An 18,160-nucleotide genomic window follows, 5' to 3' on the forward strand; every position below is an offset into this window, starting at 1 on the left:
TTTAACATTTCAAATCAATAAAAATGGTCTTTAAGATTGTCCACCATCCATCATTTTAGTCTTTCCGTTAAAAACTCCGTTAAATGTGTTGAAGATCTTGGCCGGAAGTTTTGGCAATTTTCAAAGCTTCATAACTCAATCGTTTCTTAACCAAATTCAACCCATAATGTATCAAAATGAAGATAGAAAAGTGCAGAATACGATTATACCTATTTGGAAGCCCAATGTTTGCAGGAGATGACCGGAAAATAGCCTCAAAATTGACTGGTCCAAGGAAAAATTGGAAAACTTGTCGGAAACTGGGTAAACTTTAAACGTTCGTAACTTCTTCAATACTCAACAAAATCAAGTGATTCAAAAATAAAAATCATACTTCTCGACGAGACGAAGAGAATGTTACTTTTTAGATAGCTAAATGGCTGTGTTTTGGCTGGAAACCGGCTCAAAAGTGGCTATTTATATATTATGGGTCGAATTTAGCTGTTTTCCGGCCAAACCACGGCCATTTAGCTGTTTTCCTATCTTCACTTTTATATATTATGGGTCGAATTTGGTTAAGAAACGGTTGAGTTACGAAACTTTGAAAATTGCCCAAACTCAGTGGACTAAAATGATTGAGTAACTAAGTGGCTACTTTCAAGCCATTTTCCGACCAAACCATGACCATTTAGCTGTCTAAAAAGGTAACATTATCTTCATCTCGTCGAAAAGTATGATTTTCGTTTTTGAATCACTTGATTTCGTTGAGTATTAAATAAGTTATGAACGTTTAAAGTTTACCCAATTTCCAACGAGTTTTCCAGTTTTCTCTCAGACCAGTCAACATTGAGGCTATTTTCCGGCCATCTCCAGCAGCCATTGAGATTCCAAATAGGTATAATCGTATTCTACACTTTCCTATCTTTATTTTGATATATTATGGGTCGAATTTGGTTAAGAAACGATTGAGTTACGAAGCTTTGAAAATTGCCCAAACTTCTGGCCAAGAGCTTCGGAACACTTAATGGAGTTTTTAATGGAATGACTAAAATGATGGATAATAGACAATCTCAGGAACCACTTTTATTGATTTGAAATGTTGGGGACCAAAATGATGGATGGTGGACAAATCTCATGGACCATTTTGGCTATTTAGCCTTCTCCAAGTTATATATGAATTTAATTTCCCTACTACTTATTTGGTTATGAGATTGATGATTGATTTCATAAGTAAATGTTGTTAACGACTTGAATTGCAAAATTTCTGGTGAAATGGAATGAAAAACAAGGACTTGGGAGAAATTTTCAACTCCTTATATATGCAATACCATATTCAGGATTCAAACATTGGGGGCTCCCAATGTTGAAGGTCTTAGGGTTTTTTAATAGAAATACAACGCAAAGCGTGCGCATTTTATTCCCTTGAGGCATTTCGTCGAAAATTTTGGACTTATTGTCGTTACCCGAACTATGTTGCACACATGGCAACAAATGTCGATATATGTCCAAGTAATATGATGAGTGCTATCAAGAGAATTTGTCAATTGCTCTCAACGCAATCGGCTGAGTGATGCTAAAATATGCATAGCATGAATTACATCAAACATTTGGTGTGCACAAAATGAATCCATACCAAAAAGTCGAAGGATTCTCGAAATACCTTTACATATATATATTTTCCAAGCTCTTGGTGGTTTAGGGACCACCTTGATCTCAATGTACATCTGTCACTGTATACATGACAAGTCATTTTTCATTACAGAAAAATCCTAACTTTAACACGTGCATACAAATTAGATATTACCAAAGCGAAAAAAATGTTTTAGATAAGTAAACCTACATCTACATTCCACTATCCCACATTTTGCAAACATGACATTTCTTATCTTCAATCTGTCATTCCGATCAAGAGACACCTAGCTGACTTATTTTTCAATCAGTCAACAGATTTTCTGAATAAGAATATGTACACCATTTCCAGGCACCACGATCATTTTGTAGGCAGGAGAATGCTTATATTTTGGAGATAGAGTGAAAGAAAACTTGGAGATAACAAGGGATAGCAAAACCTTTAGTTCAACCATGGCAAGGTTTTTGCCCAAACATGTCCTAGGCCCCAACCCAAATGGGATGTAGACGTGGGGAAACTTGCATGCCTTCGAGACTCCATCAGTGAACCTCTCTGGTTTGAACTCATTTGCATCTGGTCCCCAAGTTTCTGTGTCTCTGTGCAGCGTTGGGATCAATGTCCATAAGCATACGCCTTTTGGGAAAGTCATGTTTCCCACTTGGGTGTCTTCGAGTGCCTCCCTTGACACGAATGCAGCCGGCGGGTATAGGCGCAGGACTTCTTGGATCACCATTGCCATCTGCATGGTTAAACAGTCTTAACATGTTATGTTTTTAGATTGCAAATACGAGTTACCAGTGAGGTGGAATATTGTTTGAATGGGTAGACAATCCTTAGTTATATTGTCACACTGTCAATCAAGATCGCGGATTTATCAGCATTTTGTTTGAATGTACAGTGACAACATAGTATGGCATCAAAACATTACTCTATTTCGAACTTAATTAACTAACATAACGAGCAAAGTAAACGCTTGTACCGTTTTCAACTGAGGGAGGGTGTTTGACTCTGGCAGGCCATCCGGGCAAGCTTGTGCCAACTCCGTCCTGATTCGGGCTTGCCACTCAGGATGTAATGCAAGCAGCATCAAACACCAAGAGGCAGCAACAGCTGTGGATTCATGGCCTGCAAAATATATGTTCTTGCAGTTGTCAACTATGAACTGCTTGGATGAACCATTGCCTAGGGTTTGGTCATTGATGGCTCCCTCTAGTATTTTCTGCAACAAATCCTTTTGGTCACATGAACTTTCTCTTTCTTTCACTGCCTCCCAAATCAAAGTTTCTATCTCCCTCTCCAAGCCTTTCTCATTTTGCTTCTTCAATCCACTGCATTGTTAAACATGCATTTATGAATTAAAATTCTACGAGTAGTGAAATTCTAATGTAATATAAACTGTCAACCTGGCTACGCTCGGGTCTGCTGTTTAGCATACACTGTTAAGTAATGGAAAGTTTTCGTACCCCAAATTACTAAAGAGGAAGTTTTGCTGGGATATTACTTCTTGAAGACTTCTAAGCTTTTTGAAAATCTCTTTGCCCTTTACATAAGAGCTTCCAAAACAAGTTCTTGATATAACATCAGCAGAGAAATCTCTCAAATCCTCGTCCACCTGAATCTCCGCTGTCACGCTGCCTTGCGCTTCGATTAAGTCCTCCCATTTTCTAAGCAATGTCTGTCCTGACTCCAGCATCAGCGACACCATGCCCTGCCACATTATATCAACGGTAAGTCTCAGTTTACAAATGAATCATGCAATGAAACAATTATTTGCGACAAAATCATTCGAATTTTGATTTGGAAGCGAGTTTAATTACCTTGACTTTGTCTGAGAAGAACTCAGGGGCAACAATCTTCCTTTGCTGTGACCAAACAATGCCATTGGACCTCACAATTCCATTGCCAAGCATGGGTGCAAGTCTCTTGCTTACATAAGTAGGCTTGCCTAAATCCAAACTCATGCACTGGTTCATTTCCTTCACTAGTTCTGGGTTGTTCACATACAAATGTTGCCTCATTCCTGTTGAATATGTGTACACTAGACCTGCAACATTTCATACTTCGTGTCACTAATCTTTCTTATCGATGTCTAGAGGAGATCCAAACTTGGAACATCTTTCAACGTTCGAAATAACTGTTCCACCAGATTATGGCCAATTTGAGAATGCTTATAAGTACCTCTGCTTATAATTGTTTTTGTTGAAAGCACTATTATTAGAAACATCAAACACGTTGAAGATTTTATTAAAAATTTGGAATTGCTTACCGAAGAAACACCTACCATAATAGAAAACACTAAATGGTGTTCTTATAATATAGAAAAACCTTTTAATGTTAACTTTTTCTGTCCAAATTATTTTAAAGCGTTTTAGTCATTTTAAAAACAATCTTAACAAGTCATGAGCATATTAGTACCTATGATTTGGAGGATACTTCCGTTGTAACCACCAAAGGAATTGAACAAGTTAACAAAGAACATTCATGAAGTCCATTTTGATTCTATGATGGGACAGAATGAGATAGGGCCAGCTATAAATTTTTTATTTTTGTCTGCCCAAATTGAAAACTCATCAATTTCATCATCAACGGTTAAGATATGACTCTCCATGTTAACAACCATTTAATCATTATTTAATCCTCTAAACCTTCATCTAAATCTTCACACTTTTATAAAATACTTTTATTTTTTGTTAGATTGTGAGCCATGGCCACATCAACAATTCTGGTTGATAATTTTGAGAATTAGTATTTTATAATCTAATATTATATATTAGATGTGGCCCTCCCACGTTCCAATCATCCTAAATAAATTACATAACATAGTAAAATTCTAGATTGTATTAAAAAGTGGTATCGTTTTTCATAATTTGAATTATTATTAATAGTAGTCACTGTCTTGACATCTCATATTTAATTGTAATTTATAATAAAGAGAACATGATTATAAAGTAACATGATTTAAAATTGGGGACGACTATCCATACATTCTTTTTTACATTTTACATACCTCCTTTAATTTTCAAACGTCGAATCAAATAACTTGAAAAAAATTAAAAAACAAAAAATAACATTAATTGTGTAAAAGGTAAAAAGAAAGCATGAAAGCACCACCCTTAAAATTTTGATATTTGTTCAACTTGGATTCTACTCATTAGTTCTAGGGCCTGAGACATTGGCATGAATTTTTTTTATTTAACAAAAATGATTTTTAATTTGGTTTAATTTACAAGAAACGAGATTTGAACATGAATGCAAAAGAATGAATTCAATGTATAGACCAACTGGCTCAAGGATTTGCAGACGTTGATGTAGTTGTTTTCTTTTTACCTTCATTGTTATTCACTTCAAATCCAGAAATTAATCATTACAGAATACATACTCATTTATCAACTTGTACTTGTTATGATCATATTAATGAAATCTCTATCGCTTCTTATCCGAAAAAAAAAACAACAATACTTTTATCTACTTTAACTTATATGGGATTCAAACATGAATTTAAAAGGCACACGGATTCAGATTAATTGGCTAAAACATGGCCGAGTTTTGATAGTCAAACTCGACTGGCGTGTACAGGAACTCTATTTCCTTCTTAGCTGGACAGTTGCCCCTTAAATCTCCAAAATATTCAACATATCCAGCAAGAATCAAATTCATATGAACTCTATTTCCTTCTTAGCTTTATATCCATTTCTTTTTTCGGATTTTGTTTCTCTAATCAATTATCTGTTTTCGCGTTTAATAAAAAAAGAAATTTACAGAAATATATAGGAGCTATAGCCTGTGTTACGTATGAAAAATTATATATATATATATATTACATATAACATGCCACAGATAAATTCTTAAAGAAGAACAAACATTGGATGGGACTAATTACGACAAACAGAAAGGGATAAGATTAATACCGTATTGTTTTCTCCAGTGTTCGAAATAAGGGAAGAGAGTGGAGGTGTAGTCATGGGCTATAAAATCAGCCTGCAGGTTTGGAGTCTTCAACTCTTGCAGTTGTTGGATTTTCTGCATCTCGGGAAGATTCCCATACAGAAAGGTAGGTGCAGGGCCTTTGATGCCTTGCAGTCGGAGCTTCCTTCTGACTCTCTCGGACTTTAGCCAAACAGTGCGGTAGAGGTGGAGGTAGAAGCCAACCAGTCCCACGACAGCCATGGAAGAAATTATTCTCAAGACAATATAGACATCCATCTCTCTCTCTCTCTCTCTCTCTCTCTCTCAGTTTCAGTTTGTAGCTAGTTAGAGTGATGATATATAGGCCATGGAACGAGCGGAAATGTTCTATTGTCAGACGTATTTTTCAGACTCTTTCGAATTATTGAGTAAATGTACTTATTTATATGAATATTATTCGGTTTCAAAATGTAGTTTGGAAAAATAAAATATGCCAATTGTCTTACAAACCACAGTTGCTTAGCTCCTTACAAGGTATTTATTTCTTAATTAAATTACATTAATATTTCATTGAAAGCAGAAAATAAATTTTTTTGCAAACATGCCAATGCTGATTTTTGTGCAATGAAGAATGACTTGATACATATAAAGAGTTCGATATTTTTCCATAAGAAATGATGAAACATTTACCAATTTTTTGTTCATTGAGCGATTGTTACTGTTTTAGGTGTTATTTGGAAGCATTTTTAAAATGACTAAAAGTGATTTTTGATGTCAAAAGCATTTGAGATGTTTTATGCAAGAAGTATCAGTTATGTGTTTCTTGTAGAAAGTACTTTAAGTGTTTTTCTAGGTTTTACTTGCATTTTTACTAAATATTAAAATTAAAAATATTTTTACCATAAGCGCTTTTAACAATTTTAAAAATACTTGTAAATTAGCCATTGCTATTCAATTTGGATCCACTTTGAAAGTAAATTACTTTAGGGAAATGATTTCTACAAAATTCTTCTTTATTTTATTTGAACTTGAGTGCAAATAATGAATCCTGTTATTCTAACCAACTTGACTTAACCTTACTTTTTAACAAACAAGATAGAGTGGTGCTATCCACACACCACTTTTTACCTCTCATACACCCTTTTCAAATTTCAGCTGTTGGATTAAATGAATTGAAGAAAATCAAATGACATAAATTAATAAGGGGTGTGTGTGGGAGGTAAAAGTAGGTGTCCAGATTTTTATTTTTTTTGTCAACAAAGTAGGTGTCCAAATAGCACCACCCACAAGATATTGACAATTATACTAAAAACCAATGAACAAACAAATACATACGGTAAACAGATTTGATATGTCTAGTATTATTGGTATAAAATAGATTGTGCACAATAAATATCTACGCCACACATGTAGCGTGCTTGTACATTATTGATATAAAATAGGGTTATGCGAACTTGAGTGCAAAAGTGCAAATGGTGAATCGCGCTACCATAACGAACTTGACTAAACCTTATTTTTGATAAGCAAGATACTGACATTTATACTAAATAACCAATGAACAAACAAATACATACGGTAAACATATTTGATATGCCTAGCATTATTGATATATAATAGGGTTGTGCATAATAAATATCTACGTCAAACGTATAGCATGCTTGTACATTAGTGATATAAAATAGAGTTATTTGAACTTGAGTGCAAATAGTGAATTGCGCTGCCCTAACGAACTTGACTAAACCTTATTTTTGACAAGCAACATATTGACATTTATACTAATTAACCAATAAACAAACTAAATACATACAATAAACAGATTTAATATGTCTAGTATTATAAAACATAGTTGTGCAATAAATATATACGTCACACGTGTATCATGCTTCTACATTATGGATATAAAAAAAAGGTTATTTGAACTTGAGTGCAAACAATGAATCTTATTGCCTTAACGATTTTTTACAAACAAGATATTGACACTAGTTTAAACTAAAACACCAATGAACAAACAAATACATACAGTAAACAAATTTGATATGTATAACATTATTAAAATAGAGTATGGTTGTGCACAATAAATATCTTGGTCAAACGTGTAGCATGCTTGTAAATTATTGATATAAAATAGGGTTATTCGAACTTAAGTGCAAATAGTGAATTGCAATTAATGTCCTAATGAACTTGACTAAATCTTATTTTTGACAAGCGAGATATGACATTTATACTAAATAACCAATGAACAAACAAATGTATACGGTAAACATATTTGATATGTCTAGCATTATTGATATAAAATTGAGTTGTGCACAATAAATAATTATACGTGTAGCATGCTTGTACACATAAAAGGTTGAAGGATTCGGAAATGAATTCTCTTCGGATCCCTTCCATCAAATTCACCCAATCAATCAATCGGAGCCCTTAAAATTTGATCTAACGGCTACAAACATGAGATCATTTTAAAAGTTATAATAATTTTAGCCGTTAAATTAAATTTCAAGAACTCAAATTAAATGATTTGATGAATTTGATGGAAATCGTACACACAAAAGCACATTTTAAGTCTTGCCAGAAGAATGATCATGTACTTGTTTGGTGATGAGATGATTGATGAAATGGATCTGTCTAGGACGACATCATCAATTAGTTGAATTTTATTTTTTTATGGTAAGTTGGGAAACTTAGACGTTGATGTATGCAATTTAAATGGGGTGCTGATGACATGCACTTTTCATATTTTATTTACACATATAATATATACACGAATTACTATCCCAAAAAAAAAGAAGGCGAAAAGCGTCTCAAAAATTATGCTTTTGAGCTACATTGGTTTTTGATATTAACGTAGCTTCGTATTTTAATTTCTGACAATAAAAATAAATTGAAGTAATTTTTGAGTTTGTTCGTTGTAAATTATTTTATGAAAAATCTGTCAATAATCTCGTTAAATGGAAGAGTTTATTGGTTTGACAAAAATGCTTTTTAAAAGGTGATCACGTGGTTGTTCAAGTGATAATTCAATGAGGATATGGATAGATTTTTCATGAAAGAACTAAAATGATTTACAGTGGATACACTCAGAGACCACTTTTATCGATTTTCAATGTCAAATACCAAAATGAGGAATTATGTCTAGAAATTTTGGCTAACGTGGCTAGAAAATTTGGCTATCACTTATGTAGATGCACGGGATGGGGTGTAGCGTAGCCTATGATAAGGTGGAAGGGAAAAATGGGTGCATTTTTACTCATCATCCTCAAACGGTGGTAATGCTCACCCTTTTGTTTATTACTATCAAATGAGTTTAAATTTTAAAATTTGTATCTATCCATTAAATAGATCTTGAAATTTAAACTCTTATAATGATAATGAACAAAGTTGTGAGGAAAAAATATTCTCGATGGAAATACTTATTCGCAAGCGTTAACTACATGAGAAGTGCAACTATAATTAACTTAACAGTGATTTTCCATCGTACCGTAAAGGAATTAAAAAAAAAACTAAAGACTTAAAAAAAAAAAAAGACTAAAGACCTTTTTTTTTTATTTTACCAAACGATATTAAGGGAGAGGAGGAGGGGGAGGGGAAGGAGGTGAGTTTAGCCTCATAATAGGCTAACAATAATGTGATTAAATTTGCATTTGACGATAATCGAACTTAAAGAATCTTAATTACTAGAAAATAACACATATATTGTAACCTGCACACACTTAGATGCAGTGCCACTTCCTACTTTGGTGGTGAAATCTTAGGATGGACCAGGCCGATAAGCTTATTCTACATGCGAGAAATTGACAACGAACCTCAAGGTTCTTAATTACATTTTAGGACCACTTTATACTTGAGTTATCTCAATAAACTAATCGACCACTGATGTGACCAAACTAATTATCTTGTAAATTAATCCTGTTTGGAAGGCTTTGAAACTATCTTCTTGTTTCCAACTCTCAACTTACAATGCCCTAATCACACTTGCGGCAAGATTGCCTGCTATATGAACACATTGTGTATCGTTAGATCAACATAATTATATTGTCCTAATAGTTCAAACCATTGTTATTAACTACACAAACACATCTTGAATTGTTAAATTAACAAATTTAACGATTCAAACAACGATCGCACGAGAAAATTCCCCTCAGCATTGCACAATAACGTGGTGTGCTACGAAAACACTTCTTGAATTGCTAGATCAACATAATTTTGTTGATCTAAAGGTTCAGACAATTATCGAAGGCATACTTGAGTTGCATGCGTGAACTATAATAAGGATCCAACCAAACTTTAGCAAAAGCCAAGGTCTAAAACAAAAGCTAGTTAATGGTTGTAGGGTACTATGGTGTGATGCTTTTTCCTGTAATAAAAGAGATTAGGTGGTGACTTTGCCACGACAATTCATCATTTTTGGGGCATAAAATGCTCATAAATGCATTTTAGTTTTCTTCTAACTATCATTGTGTGATTCACTATCATGTGATGCTTCAATCAACAATGTTTTTATGCATTATTGGGTACATGTAGAAAGCTGATGAGGATCCTTTCCGAATCCTTTGTGTGAGGATCCGCATTTGTTCTTATAAATTATTTTAAATAATTTTATTTAAAATTAAATATGAATAGTACTGAGAAAAAATAATCGCATAATATACAATAAACATATATGATTTGAGAATTTTCAGAATATTTTCAAAGATGATACTGAGAGCATCCTCATTCGTGGAAAGCAAGACCAGGAACCGGCGGACCGCGCCCTCCTTGGAAGTTGGAACACAGGATTGCCCCGTGGCAAAAAAATGGGCAGGGGCCAGGGGTACTCCTCGTTGTCCGGAAGATAGATTGGGGCTCCTTGGTTAATCAGGTAGCCCTCCACTTGGAGGACAGCCAGCCTTATTCCACTTCATCTCAACCATTTTCGACCATACAACACACATTGGGATCATAGAGTGGGACGAAAGGGATCCACCATCATCCAGAAATACACAGAATGTGTTCAGAGAACTGAATTGTCAGTTTGACGGGTGAGTTGTCGGGTGAGTGAACGAAGCTGTTGATGTCAGATTGAAGAGTTCATCTTTTTGTGTTTCGATTAATCACGATCAATTGAGTTGTGTTTACACGATGATTTCAAAGCCAAATCTGTACATGTGAGCTGTCGGGCAAGCTATTGCTGTTGCATCTGTTAGATTGACGAGTTCATCATTCTTTAGTGCAATATATATAGGTTAACACAATTCATTGCATTGTATCAATACGATTGTTTCAAAACCAATTTTACATGTTAGTTGTTAAGTAATTAAAGAGAGAGTTTTGACGCAACGAAAAAATTACTTCTTTGTAATCGAAAGATCATAAGTTCGAATCAAGAAAATAATCTCTTTGCAAAGTAAAAATTAGACTGTAAATAGTAGAAATCTTGTTGGCTTATGATCGTAATTTAATTGTCAAGTAAGATAACATAGCTACAATCGTTAGATTGACATGTCATCATTATCTGTTTTAATAAAGCTTATAACGATACGTTGAATGTGTCAACACTATAGCTTCAAAAGCCTACAAGTCTACAAATGTGGATGATGATGACTATACTGAAATCTAGCTATCTATAAAGTTTAGGTCTCCAGAGAAGGCCTATATAATAATAAACTTCTTGTTGAACTGTATGGTTCAATAATTGGTTACACCAAGATGGAAAGAGATATCATTTGGGATAGATTTTTCAATGTGTTAGAAATACGATTCGATACATCAAATATTATTATATAAGTAGTTATATATTTGAAAAAAAAAAATCAACCACTTGTGTTACATTATTTGGTGTTCCGAACCGTATTCCTAACACTCTGAGAATTTCTCAAAATGGTGATAGTAACTTATCATGTTGGACTATATTAATCTCATACTTCCCTTTCAACGCATGCAATTTGAAAGTGTCATTTGGAATTCAGGTACACTGTATGAGTTGCTAGAATGGTACTTAAAAGGCATTTGTTGACGCCTCTTTTAGAAGAAAGCGTTTTCAAATAACCAAAAGCATTCGTTATGACGTGTTGCAAAAATTAAAAAAGTGCTTCTAAATTATAAAAGAATTTACGAGTGCTTGCTAGAGAAATAACTCTTCTTCAAGCATCACTTGGAATTTATTTACCTTGTCGTTCAAAGTCTTCTGATGATAGTACAATACTTATTTTGTGTCTTAATGGTGTTAGGTCCTGATTGGACCGTTTAGGCCTTGTGAGCATATATTTTTTGTTGGTCAGGTGTGGGTCTCTCTTGATGAAGAATCGTACATTTGAAGACTTTAGTTTTTGTGTTGTTTTTTGTTTTGTTTTGGTTGTGCTTTCGTTGTTTGTTTGCCTCCCAAAGGATTGTGAGTTTATGAGGACACTCATAGCAGGGCTTCCTTGCCAAAAAAAGCATTGTCTTTTGCAAGTTCATCACAAAGTGATGCAAGGTTTTGTCTTCATGAGTGTTATCTTTCCGTTTTGTTAGATATGGTTGTGTGGGGTAGTGGGGTAGGTTTGTATTGTCTTTCTATTGCGTTTGTAATCATAAAATTGTATTCTTAACAAATGATGTTCTTCGTTTTATTTAATTAATATAATACTTATTACCTTCAAAAAACCACTTGAAATTTTAATAAAATTTTGGTGTACACCGTATACATACATGCTTCTAACAAAAACACTAATGAGCATATGAGTCATAGAAAACGATTTCTGGAGTAGCACCTGCCATATGCTTCTTCATCGAAGCGCTCAAAAGGAAAGTAGAGCCCTAAAAAAACAAAAAAAAGGAGAACCAAGGGGTGCAAGTCGGGCTTCCAAATTATATTTGGGCATCGTAATAAAACCATTCGAAACCCAACAATGTTGGCCCAAACATGTCGATGGGCCTTTTCTGATCCAATAATTCATTTAAAAGCCCACAAAACAGCCGTCGGTAATTATCGTCAACTTTTCTAAAAAGAGAGATTTTTGAAAATGGATCGGAGCTAGAAACACTCCAACATCCCCAATCCGAGTCCGACAATAAAAATCTCCTTCTCCGTCACTGAGCTCGACCTCCGAGTGCTCCGCGTAGCGAGAGATAGAGGGAGACGACGCCGTTTTGTCTCTGAAATTGGGGTTGTGTGTGGGTGTCTCCTCAGCTAAAACCCTAGAACTGTTTTGATTTTCCTCCCGAATTCGATTTCTCTGAGTTTTTAGGGTTTATGCGATGCTGCAAAAGGTCAAAAATTGGGTAATTAGTGAGGAATTGGAGGAGTAGGTATGTGTTGCTATTTGGTTCTAGGTTTGAAGTGAGTTTATTGGGCTTTTTCTGTGAGAGAAATTGATGGAAGGGGGAAGGAGAATCTCGGCGAGTCCTCGGCCTTGCAACGGTAGGAGGGTGGTGGCGAAGAAACGACCTCGTATTGGTGGGGTTGATGGGTTCGTCAACAGCGTTAAGAAGCTCCAGAGGCGCGAAATCAGCTCCAAGCGCGACCGTGCCTTCACTATGAGCGATGCCCAAGAGAGGTTTCGCAATATCCGCCTCCAGGTACTATTTATTTTTTGAATTTATTTATTTAATCGAAGGAAAGCTTCGGGCTTTGATGCTTGTTTACCTCATCTGCTTGGTTCGATGGTTTCCATTTAATTCAAAAACCAAAGTTAAGTAATGGGATTTTGTTGTTAAATTATTAGGATGCTAGATCTTCTCACATAAACTTGAAAAAAAGGGGATTTTATTATGAATTATTTGCATTTTTAGTTTAATTTTGATTTATCTTTCTGTTTGCTGTTGAGAAATGGATAATTACTTTGTCAAGTCCCCTACCAGAAAATCCCCCGTAGCGTTACTTCTGGGTGTTAGGAGCATTCAGTGGAATTCAATCAACATAAACATGCTTATGCTTCTGATTTCGTGAGTGTGTGATTGTTTTCGTTAATACTTCCTGTTAAGTTTGCGCAAATATGTCTTTTATCCTCGTGAGGTTCTTACCATCAAATTGGTAGTACAAGCATGCTGTTTAATAAAGCCTAGATGCAACGATGCAGTAAGAAAGTTTTGATTTTCAAGATTGGAGATTTGAATTTGTGCAGTCAAGCTATTGTGTACGCATGCTCTCTTCAATTTTGAATTGTGTGGAAGGATTTTTTTTTTCCCACTTGTGATGTTAATGTGTGTCTGCAATACCTAATTTCTGCTTGTCATGATATTTGGATGCATAGGAGGAATATGATACGCATGATCCTAAGGGTCATTGTGCCATGGTTCTGCCTTTCCTGCGAAAGAGGTCCAAAATTATTGAAATTGTAGCAGCACGTGACATCGTGTTTGCCCTCGCACAATCCGGTGTTTGTGCAGCATTTAGCCGAGGTAGTAGCTGTATTATCTGTATTTCTGAACTTATATTGCATGCACTAATCTTATTACGTATAAATATTCAATGAAGGGAATGTGTAATGTTTATATTGTTTTATGCAGAAACCAACCAGAGAATATGCTTTCTGAATGTCAGTCCTGATGAAGTGATAAGAAGCTTGTTTTATAATAAAAACAATGACTCACTTATCACCGTTTCGGTTTATGCCTCAGACAACTTCAGTTCTTTGAAATGCAGAAGCACAAGGATTGAGTACGTATCGACCTTCCCCCTCCCCTACATATCGACCTCCCCCCTCCCCTCCAGACACAAAAAAAAAAAAAAAAAAATTCAAAAGAAACAGCAGTGTAGTTGTCCAATTTACATCATCTTCTTTTATTTCTTTCTGAATGCACTATAAAATTATATGATCCAGATACATAAGAAGGGGTAAACCAGATGCTGGATTTGCTCTTTTTGAATCCGAGTCACTGAAATGGCCTGGTTTTGTAGAGTTTGATGATGTAAATGGGAAGGTTCTTACTTATTCTGCACAGGATAGGTAAATAGTCTGTCTTATTGGTATACCTTTCTAATACACTGTTGTCTTCTTGATTTGATTAACCTTCCTTTTGCTTCCATTTTATTATCAGTATATACAAGGTGTTTGATCTGAAAAACTACACAATGTTGTACTCCATATCGGATAAGAATGTCCAAGAGATTAAGATCAGGTAGTTCGCATGCCTCCTTAAACAGTGTGTCCGTTTTGTATTTGTTATTCTTTTGTTATTGCTAGTGGACATTTATGTTGCTTATGATTTCCAATTTTTCTTTTGTTTGTTGTCATAGCCCTGGGATCATGCTGTTGATTTTTACTAAAGCTAGTAGCCATGTTCCTCTTAAGATTCTGTCTATAGAGGATGGTACTGTCCTTAAATCCTTTAACCATCTCCTTCATCGGAATAAGAAGGTGGATTTCATCGAACAGTTCAACGAAAAGCTTCTTGTAAAGCAAGAAAATGAGAACCTTCAAATTCTTGATGTGAGGACTTCTTGATATCTTGCAGAAGTACTATAATTTATTCATTTGGATTTGTACGTCTGACTGCTATTATCTGTAGGTTCGCAATTTTGAGATGACAGAAGTAAGCAGAACTCAATTCATGACACCATCAGCCTTCATATTTCTGTATGAGAATCAGTTATTCCTGACGTTTCGGAATCGAACCGTGGCTGTTTGGAACTTTAGAGGAGAACTTGTGACTTCGTTTGAGGATCATCTTTTGTGGCATCCCGACTGCAATACCAATAACATATACATTACGAGTGACCAGGATCTTATCATTTCTTACTGCAAGGCCGATTCTGACGATCCATTATCTGAAGGAAATGGTAACATAGTTTTCTTCCTTTACTTCTAGTCTTCTATCCAATTTGATCTTCGACTATCCACCACAGGGATCACCTTCAGGGATCTCATTGGATGGAGAATCCTTTCTGTAACAGTTGGGTTTTGTATCTGAAACGGTGTTTGCATCTATATTTGTAGCTGGATCCATAAATATCAGCAATATCTTGACCGGAAAATGCCTTGCTAAGATAAGAGCAACCAACAACGCTGAAAAAGAATGCACTTGTAGTGGTGAGTCTTGTGGTAGCAGTTGCAATTCGAAGAAGCGGGCCCTTTCATCCCGAATTAGGAGTACAGTTGCAGAAGCCTTGGAAGACATTACTGCTCTCTTCTACGACGAAGAGCGCAACGAGATTTACACGGGCAATAGGCTCGGTCTAGTTCACGTATGGTCTAACTAATGGTTTCTCCGAGTTTATTCTCCATGTCGATTAGATTCTTTCTTGGTCTTCTAGATGGTTGAATTGATCGCGCTGCTCCCCCACCGCAACGACTCCCTAGAACTGTACCATTAGTTTGCTCTTGTACCATCAATCCCTTTGTGTTGCCTGAAATCCGAATTCGTTCCTTGTGTCTGTGTTGAGCTTGAGAACTTATTTTATAGCGACTCTTTCATGGTGGTGTAATATAAATGTAGAATTGAGTTTGCCATTTTTTTTCCCTTTTAACTGCACTCTTTCTACAACAATCATTGTTACAATAGTGGAGCTGGAAATGTTAGGAAGTGGAATTGGTGGGACAGAGATTCACTCGGGTCACTCAAATTGAATTTAACAGTCCATAATAATTCAATTCGTTAGCTCATCTCGCACAAACCAGAGGCACATAATTCAATTCGTCTTTAAGAATCGGACTTTAGAGTCAAGGGTGATCCAAATTTGAATTGGTGTGACCACATGGAACAGCTAGCTCACTTTTTTTCTTACCTTTTTCTGAAAGGAATAAAGTGGGAACTGGTGTGTGAAGAATGCTTTACATGGATTAGAAGGCTCGCAATATCTACCATTCGTGCATCACATGGAAATACCAAAGGCATGAGTGGATCGGCACCTTTACGATTTGCCAACCTTCGATCCCTTTGTCAAGCTCGTGCTGCTTCTGCAGCACCACTCAATTGTAACAATTTAGGGGGCCGTTTGCCACGACTTTCGTAGGAAGCACTTCTGTTTGTAAGAGTTTTTGTTGAAAGCATGCCAGAAATTAATTATTTAAAAAAATATCTTGAAAATGCTTCATGAAGATGCATGATCAGTGATGGATTTAAGATTTGAACTTGGGGGTCTTAATGTTAAATATCCAAGATTTTTAGATGGAAACATAGTGCAAAATGTGCAACCAAATTTCAATTTATTCACAGAGATATTTCATCAAATACTTAGTGGGCTTGTTGTTGTCAGTTGAACCATATTGGACATATGTCAATAGATATCGACATTTGCTAAAACAATCTAATGAGTGCTTTCGAGTACCGCTGAGATACATATAGCAAGGGTTACATCAAACACTTGGTAAGCACAAGAAGGATTCGTGCCGTACATTCGGAGGATCTTCAGAAAGCCTTCACATGATTATTTCCTTGCCTCTGGGTGCTCATGGGACCACCTTGGTCCCAATGTGTATCCGCCCTTGTGCATGACCAATTTAAAAGTGCTTATCTAAAAGCACTTCTGCTCAAAAGCGATTTCAGTAAAAGCAGTTTTATTAAAAGCACATTAATACTTTTAACCTAAAAGCATTTAAGAACACATTTAATTGTTTTGAAGAAACACTTCCAAAGAGTATTGTCATCACATAAACTAGTATTTGCAAGTGCTTTTAAATTTTTATGTCAAACGGTGTCGGACCTACCGGTGTCCTTGTGCTGCAACTATATGCACACTTCCACTGGCTGTGCGTGACAACATACAAGACAATATTTCGCAAGATATGATGAGAATATAGGAAGAGGGGAATGAGATTTAATAATGCTTATGGGAATCGTAGTTGTTTCGTCTTGTATGTTGGATCTTAATGGGCACCAAACCAACATATAAAATTTCTTTCGTTTTGGAATTTGGAAATGACCTCTTTTGTTGTTGTCCTTAAATTTGTTGAGCAACACGACACGAGCATGTGATAGAAGAATGAGTAATGCTATTCACATCTATTTTTTATTTTTCGGTTGATTTTATACACTTTATTTAATTTAACGGTTGAAAATTAAAAAAAAATGCGTAAAAAGTAGTGTGTGTTTAACACAACTATCTGATAATAACAAAACTGTTGCTTTTAGAATTTCAAACTCAAAAGTCACAAAAACTATTACATTACTCGTTTTCACTTTATTTTCTGTCTTTATAATTATTGCGTTTTTAGTAATAATTAAAATAACAAAAAATGATATTGGTTAGAAAATTAACGTTAAATTGCGAGGTGATAGACTTTCTCAAAAGTGAGACTCTCCATCGACTCTCATCACGTCATATTTTTTGCATAATATTTTATAATGTTTGCACGAGAATTCACGTTAAACCGTGAGGTGTCAAATAGTTCATTAAGAGTCTCACTTCTAAGAGAATTCCCTTAACGGTCCTCTAGTTTAGTATGGCTTGCAATCAAGTCCTAATCATAAAATCCATATATAATGTTAAGGAAAACTAATGAAAATGGTTTGAAAACTTTGAGTTTTAACGATAAGAACAAAATTAAGGGTAAAGTGAATAATACCAGAATTGACATTTTAGTGTAAAAATGTGGTTTTTCGTTAAAATGAACAGTACCGAGAGCTTTTCGTTAAAATTGTTTATATATATTAATACATGAAATCCAATGGGGTAGTATGCAACCACCACGTGGGGGTGGCGCCGTATCTCTCTAAAACGTTTTTGTGATTAACCCAAAACTAACC

General features: G+C 35.2%; 2 protein-coding genes across 2 annotated transcripts; one reads left to right on the plus strand and one right to left on the minus strand.

Annotated features, from left to right (window-relative positions):
* Window positions 1-1,627: 1,627 nt before the first annotated feature.
* On the minus strand, window positions 1,628-5,943 carry LOC103439561 (cytochrome P450 714A1-like). The gene is made up of 5 exons (XM_008378120.4): window positions 5,518-5,943; window positions 3,427-3,653; window positions 3,073-3,317; window positions 2,589-2,937; window positions 1,628-2,348 (listed from the first exon to the last, which is right to left on the minus strand). The coding sequence occupies exons 1-5, from the start codon at window positions 5,810-5,812 to the stop codon at window positions 1,920-1,922; spliced, it is 1,545 nt and encodes a 514-aa protein (XP_008376342.2). The 5' UTR covers window positions 5,813-5,943; the 3' UTR covers window positions 1,628-1,919.
* Window positions 5,944-12,450: 6,507 nt separating this feature from the next.
* Window positions 12,451-15,924, plus strand: LOC103439562 (uncharacterized). The gene is made up of 8 exons (XM_029105997.2): window positions 12,451-13,051; window positions 13,726-13,873; window positions 13,982-14,132; window positions 14,296-14,421; window positions 14,513-14,593; window positions 14,712-14,904; window positions 14,984-15,254; window positions 15,412-15,924. The coding sequence occupies exons 1-8, from the start codon at window positions 12,848-12,850 to the stop codon at window positions 15,672-15,674; spliced, it is 1,437 nt and encodes a 478-aa protein (XP_028961830.1). The 5' UTR covers window positions 12,451-12,847; the 3' UTR covers window positions 15,675-15,924.
* Window positions 15,925-18,160: the final 2,236 nt, after the last annotated feature.

Source organism: Malus domestica, chromosome 07 (genome assembly GCF_042453785.1).
Source record: "Malus domestica chromosome 07, GDT2T_hap1".
Classification (NCBI taxonomy): domain Eukaryota; kingdom Viridiplantae; phylum Streptophyta; class Magnoliopsida; order Rosales; family Rosaceae; genus Malus; species Malus domestica.